This window comes from Aythya marila (assembly GCF_965140915.1).
Source record: "Aythya marila genome assembly, chromosome: 27".
Taxonomy (NCBI): domain Eukaryota; kingdom Metazoa; phylum Chordata; class Aves; order Anseriformes; family Anatidae; genus Aythya; species Aythya marila.
Window position 1 is genome coordinate 4,852,731 of NC_139068.1, and position 6,500 is coordinate 4,859,230.

The 6,500-nt window shown below is 64.8% G+C and overlaps 1 protein-coding gene across 1 annotated transcript; it reads right to left on the reverse strand.

The window, feature by feature from the left end:
* Positions 1-1,673: 1,673 nt before the first annotated feature.
* On the reverse strand, positions 1,674-6,178 carry TMEM161A (transmembrane protein 161A). Its single transcript, XM_082780283.1, has 12 exons — positions 6,159-6,178; positions 5,393-5,496; positions 5,189-5,269; positions 4,797-4,894; positions 4,479-4,635; positions 3,963-4,114; positions 3,818-3,878; positions 3,508-3,651; positions 3,279-3,392; positions 2,940-3,114; positions 2,758-2,854; positions 1,674-2,653 (listed from the first exon to the last, which is right to left on the reverse strand). The coding sequence occupies exons 1-12, from the start codon at positions 6,159-6,161 to the stop codon at positions 2,397-2,399; spliced, it is 1,443 nt and encodes a 480-aa protein (XP_082636409.1). The 5' UTR covers positions 6,162-6,178; the 3' UTR covers positions 1,674-2,396.
* Positions 6,179-6,500: the final 322 nt, after the last annotated feature.

A 6,500-nucleotide genomic window follows, 5' to 3' on the forward strand; every position in this document is an offset into this window, starting at 1 on the left:
GCGGCTGCCCTGAAGTTGGGGTCCCCTGGCTGCTGCTCAGCCCTGCTCGGATCTTGGGGTTTTCAGGGCTTTCAGCTGCATTTCAGGTCTGGCGTGCTCTCATTGTGAGGAAAAGATCCCACAGCGGGGACAGATCCTGCCCTCCCTGCGAGGCAGGGCCGAGCTGATGTCCTGCCTGCATCCCTGGGGAAGCAGAGACCTGGAGGCTGTGAGATTTGCACCAAACCTTGCAGGGAGCCTGTGAGAGCTGGAGAAGAGCCCTCGCATGCTGCGTTGTCCCCATCCACCTGGCCCAGCTGCTCCTCGCTCCTGCTGCCCGAGGTTAGCATCTCCACCAGGTTGGTTTGGGCTCTGCAGCGAGCTGTGCTCGCAATTTTTCCTGCTGCCCCAAGCAGGAGCAGCTCTGCAGGATGCAGGCAGTAACGAGGGGATCCCGCTTTGCATGGAAGCAGGGTGGGAAGGCAGGGATCGCTGCTTTCTTTCCTCCCTGCTCTGAGGCATGAAGGAAAACCTCCAGGAACGACTGCCATCGAAGCCTTCTCCCCAAGCCTTGGGTTTTCTGGCCGAGTGCTGCTCGGTGGCAGCTGGAGGTAGGTGTGAACACATGGGAGAGGGGGCGATACGAGGCCAAATGTGGGTGCCAGCCTGAATCCTGGTGGCAGCAGAGCCCTGGCAGCACGAAACCTCTTGGTCCCAGCTGCCCCCTGCTCTGCTGAGAGCCCTTTGGGGAGCACCACAAAACGTTAAATAAAGCGGAGATGCAACGAGTAAAATCATGCCGGGGAGAGAAAGACGGGGGGCTCCTTCATTTTATTTGATGTGGCCCAATTTCAGTGCCTGTGGATCTGTCTCCTGCTCTTGGCTAGTCTATCAGTCATTGTCCCCGCCTGAGAGGGTCACGTCTGGGCAGATCTCTGGGGAGGAACTGTCTGCATGTCTGACTGCAGCACAACCCCAGGCCCTAGCAACCCTCCTCCTGCTGCCACCGCTTCCCCCAGCTCAGCCCCCGGCTGCTTCCTGCACATGCTTAGGGAAAATTAGATAAATGAGCCATCAAGGCAGTCGGACTGGCCTTTAATGGGACAGTGCAGGCTGGAACAAGTCTCTTTGCCTCCTGGCCCTGGGGGAAATCTCCGTCCTTGCACCTTTCCACCCATTTCTTGGTGACAACGCTGCTGGGGCAGAATTTCTCCTCGCCTTGTGGCTTGTCAAGGGTGCTGCTCTGGGCTAGTTTCCCCAGATTTTTGCAAAAGGGGAGGTTTTCCCCCTTTTTTTTGCAGAAGGGCTGGCTGCACTTTGGGTCGGGGGGAAGCAGCTGGAGGAGGGCTGTCTGGATTAGCCCTGTTAACACCGGGCAAAGGGCGGCCTTCTCATCTTGGCCCTTAGCAAGAGGGAATTAAGACCATTACAAGGCTATCAAATAGGATCAGAGCCCCTTTCCTTTTCTCTGAGCAGCCCAGACCTGCTAATCCTTTTTCATGCAGCTGGACCAGCACCCACCGTGCGGTGGGGAAGAGCTGGGCTGCCTCCCTGCCCCGGGAGCCTCCAGGAGCTGCACGAGGGGCTGCGTCCCCTCAAATGCTGCTGGGACCGGCGCGTTATTAGCCTGGTTTTGATCCCAATGCAGATGGAGAGGAGTGGCTGGGAACAGAGTCCGGCTGCCATGGGGTGAACACAAGGTCTCGAGTGTTTGTTCAAGTGTTCGGCCTCGTCCTCCCGCTGCGAAAACACCCCCAGGAGGGGCTTCGGGGCAGCAAAGTGCAAGCAAAGCAGCTTTCGGAGTACCAACTAGCCTCTGGGTTACTTATTTATTTCTACAGCAGCCCCCAGCTGAGGCTGCCGGGTCTGCGGATTTCACACAAAGCAGAGGGATGAGCCCGACAGCTCTGACGTGGCTGGCCAGAGCAGAGACCCTACAAAAATACACTCGCCCTCAGCCAGGAGAGGCAAACTACGCAGAGCAAAACCCCAAAGTCTGCGCTGGGAAGGGAGGACGTTGCCCCAAGGTCTCTGCCATGCAAGGCTGATCCTGCTAGCAGCTGAGCCTCTTCCCAGCAGCGATGGCTCGGAGCTGGCAGCAGCAAACCCCGCTGGGGGGGACCTCCCTCCCCGTGCAGGCAGCATCCCACACGGGGACAGAGACAGGCACGGTGGTGAAGGGCAGCAGGAAGGGGAGAAGGCGATGCCCACGCTGGCACCGCTGCACAAAACCCCTCATGCCAAGAGCTGGCTGCAGAAGTGTCCCAGGTGCACGTCCTCGTGGGCACGTGTAAGCAGGGAAACCAGCCGAGGCAGCAGCAAGGTGGCAAAAGGCAAACGCCCCGCGGGCACGGGACGCGTGCGGGGCCAGCAGCCGGGCACTGACTGTGCCCCCAGGCAGGTCCCAGCTCCCCCAGTCAGGACGCTGCCAGGTACTGGTGGAAGTAGAGGCCGAAGAGGCTGGTGACGACCTGGCAGACGGCCACCCACCAGGTGACGAAGGCGAGGAGTCCGCGGAAGAAGAGAGGGGTGAAGATGCCGCCCAAGATGCCCGTGATCTGCTCCACCGCGGCACGCACGTCCTCCCCATCCTCGCTGCCGGGACGCGGCGGCGCTGCGCTCACTGCCGGAGGGACGGGAGAGGGCTCCGGGTACAGCCCCCACGAGTGGTGCCCTGTGTGACAGAGGGGACAAGGAGCCTGAGGATCGTCGGCCCTACCTGAAGCCAACCTCTAGCACCTCAGGGGGGGGCTGCCTCGGGTGCCGGCGGCTCCGTACCCAGCGTTTTGAGGAGCAGGGCGCAGTGCAGGGTGAGGATGACGGGCCCCAGGTACTGCAGGCTGACCACCGAGACGTAGCAGTAAATCCGCGTGATCTGTACGCAAAGGGGCAGCGGGGATCAGTGGGGGGGCTCCCAGCCATGCCCCCCAACCCCTGGGCTCCCCCCAAGGTGCCTGGACCTTGCGCTGGATCTCCACGGCGGCGATGCGCCCCGCTTCCCTCCTCATCTGCTCCACCCAGCGCTCGGCCAGGCCCAGGTAGGCCTGGAGGTGGTGGCGGGTGACGGCCAGGCGCAGCAGGCAGAGGCCGACGATGGTCCAGAGGCGCGCGGTGTTGTAGGCAGAGTCCGACATGCTGCAACGAGAGGAGGGGGCTGCAGGAAAAGGCTCCTGCAGTCCAGAAGCCCCCCCACCCACGCACACACACGCCAAGGAGGAGGGGAGCTGGAGCGCCCCGTGCCTCAGTTTCCCCTCAGAGGGAGGTCCCTGGGGCACGGGGTGACGCCGCGTCCCGCTTACAGCTGCACCGTCTGCTTGCCCATGGGCGCGTGGAGCAGGAAATCCCTGGAGATGGGCTTGATCCACATCACCACCACGATGACGGGCGCCAGGAAACTCGTGTGGAGCAGGACCCTGCGGCAGAACCAGCAGAGACCCCATCAGAGACGTCCTTACCCGACCCCTCACCACAGAGCCAGGGGGTCCGGGCCGCCACCCTGTCCCCTCCCGGCCCCAGGTTTCACCCAACTGGGTCAGGGGCTTGTCGGCCGCCATCCGCAGAGCGTCGAGGTGGGTCTGGGCCAGGCGCAGCCCCGGGAAGGTCAGGCAGGCACCCAGGAAGGAGCACAGGGCCACCAGCCCCAGCTTGAAGGCCAGCTTGGCGAGGGGCACCCTGCGCAAAGAACAAGGGGACAGGAGGGGGACAGAGGTTGGCCCCATCCCCACGGAGCCCCAGGGGACCCTCTGGTTCTTTCTCTCCTGTGGGTCACAGAGAGGGGAAGCCCCATTTCCCAAACCCTGTTTCCCAAACCCCGTTTCCCACCCTGATGCCAACTCACGTCCACTCCCAGCCCCGCTGCTTCAGGACGCTCTCCAGGTTGCTGCTGACGCCGGCCAGCCCTGCGGGGAGCGAGCGGCCGTGAGTGGGGTGCTCGGGGCCACCTACCCACATCGCCCCGTCCCCTCCCGTCCCCTCGTACCCACCCGGCTCGAGGCCGAACTCCAGGTAGTCCTCGCGGATCACCAGGGCCACCATGGCGAGGAGGAGGAAGAAGAAGGCGAAGGTGAGGCAGACGGAGCGCTCGCCCCCCTCCTCCGAGCGGAAATAATGGCGCATCACCATGAAGAAAACCTTACTGCGGGCGTGGGGGGGTCGTCAAGGAAAGCAGGGGCTATGGGACCCCCCCCAGAGCCAGCGGGACCCTCTCCAGAGCCGGTGGAGCCCCTAATAATCATAATCAGCCCCTGCTCATTAGCATCTACACCATTAGGCCGCCACCACCTCGGCCCAGAACGCTCTTGGGCACAGCCGGTGGTTTCCAAGTCCACGAATTTGGACCTAAATTTCCAAGCCCCAAAATCCTTCTGCTTCAACCAGCTTGAAAATGAGAACAAGACCGAGGAGCTTGGGGTCTTCTCCCCCCGCTCCAGCGGCAGCACGGACCCGGGGGGATGGCGGGGGTCTCGCCCCAGCGCTGGGCAGCCCCGGCAGAAGGATACACGGAGAAGACGACCGTCAGCAGGCACCACAGCACCCCGATGTTGGTCTCCTTCTGGGGGTCCGCCAGGCAGAAGTAGCCCTCGGTGAAGACGTACACGGCGGTGGAGTAGACGGCGAAGTCCACGAACCATTGGTACTCCAGGAAATAGCGCAGCACTGGGGGGGGGGGGACGACAGGGGGACACGTCACCGCGCCGCGGGGGTCCCATGGGCACCCAGGCATGGCCAGGGGTCCTGGATGGAGGGCAGTGGGGTGGGTGCACGGGATGGGGGCTCTGTGGGTGCTCCTGGAGCTGCCACCCCCAGGGGGGGGTTACCGAGAGCATCCACGGCCGTGATGGGGCTGGTGTCCAGGCGGAGGTCGATGTCACGGGGCACGGAGAGGGGCTTGTCGTCCAGCACACCGTTCACCCTCCTGTAGGGGAAACGTGGGCTTAGGGCAGGCGGGCAAAGAGCTGGCTCATCCCTTGGGTCCCACGGTGCCCGAAGACCCTCGTGGGGCTGCACGTCCCCAGCTGGGGGCTCATCATCATCATCATCATCATCATCATCATCATCATCATCATCATCATCATCATCATCATCATCACGGACAGCCCCCAGCCCGCCTGCGCCCGAGGCTGCCGTCACTTTTGCAGCTCCCACCAGGTCCGGGATCGCTTCCCTTAGCACCAACCCAAAATATTGATCCTGGGAAGTGCCCCCCCACCTGTCCCGCTTGGCTTTGGGGCGCTGCTTGCCCGCCAGGGCGCGGAGCTCCTCTTCCGACGGGTGCTTGTAGCGGTGCAGGCTGGAGAAAACGCAGGCATAAGCTGGGTGTCCCCAAAACCTGAGGGCCCGGGGAGGGCCGGGTGTCCCCGAAATAACCCACAGGGCTGGGGGTGTCGGGGTGGGGGGGTGTCGGGGGCCATACCTGCCGTTGCAGAGCAGCCAGCGGGCGAAGGAGCAGTGCGGGGCCAGCTTCTGCATGACGCTGGCTGCCAGCAGGCTCACCACCACCTGCACCCCCATCACCGCCTGCGCCGGGGGGGCGATTAGGGGCTGACCCTGACACCCCCATCACCTCCTCCCCCCCCAAGGAGCATCCCTGGGCTGGGGGAGCCCCCCCTCCAGCTCCCTGCCTTGGGACATGCACCCCTGGGCATTAATCGCCCCCCCCCCCCAGGGACAGCCTGGGGATGCACCCTTGAATTTTAACCCCACCGGGACAGCCTGGGCTTTAACCCCCCCGGGACATTAACCCCCCCCATGACAGCCCCGGGTCTGTACCCCCCCGGGACACCCCAATGATGCCCCTCTGTGCATGCACCCCTGAGCACCGACCCCCCCGGGATAGCACTGTCATGCACCCCCCCGTGCATGCACCCCCCCGGGACAGCCTAGGGGTGCCCTCCCCAAGCACTGACCCCCCAGGAACACCCCATATAAGCCCCCCCCGTGCATGCACCCCCCCGGGACACCCCAGGGGTGCCCCCCCCGAGCATGCACCCCCCCGGTATAGCACTGCCATGCCCCCCCCGTGCATGCACCCCCCCCGGGACACCCCAGGGGTGCCCCCCCCGTGCATGCACCCCCCGAGCATGCACCCCCCAGAACAGCCCAGGGGTGCCCCCCCACCCCCGGCCGTGCACCCCCGGGACACCCCCGTCCCCCCCCCGCCGCCCCCCGCCCGCTCTCACCATGCCGGGGTCAGCGCAAAGGCGGCCGCAGGAAGCCCCCCCCCCTCCCCCGCCGCCTCTCCCCGCTGACCAATCCGCTGCCGCGCTGCTCGTGATCGACAGCTCGTTATCCAATGAGAAAGCAGAACCGGGAGGGGGCGGGCGCTTGCGGCGGCGCCCGGTTCCGCGGGCGCTGCCTCCTGGGAGCCGCGGGGCCGCCGGTTCGAATCCCGGAGCCGCCGCCGCCGCCGTGCGGGGCCCCCAGCCCCGTGTGTGGGACGGGGGCTGGGGGCAGCATTTGGGGGGGTTCCCGGGGGTATCCGCGCTCCCCTGCACACCTCGACATCCGCAGCGCTGCGTGTT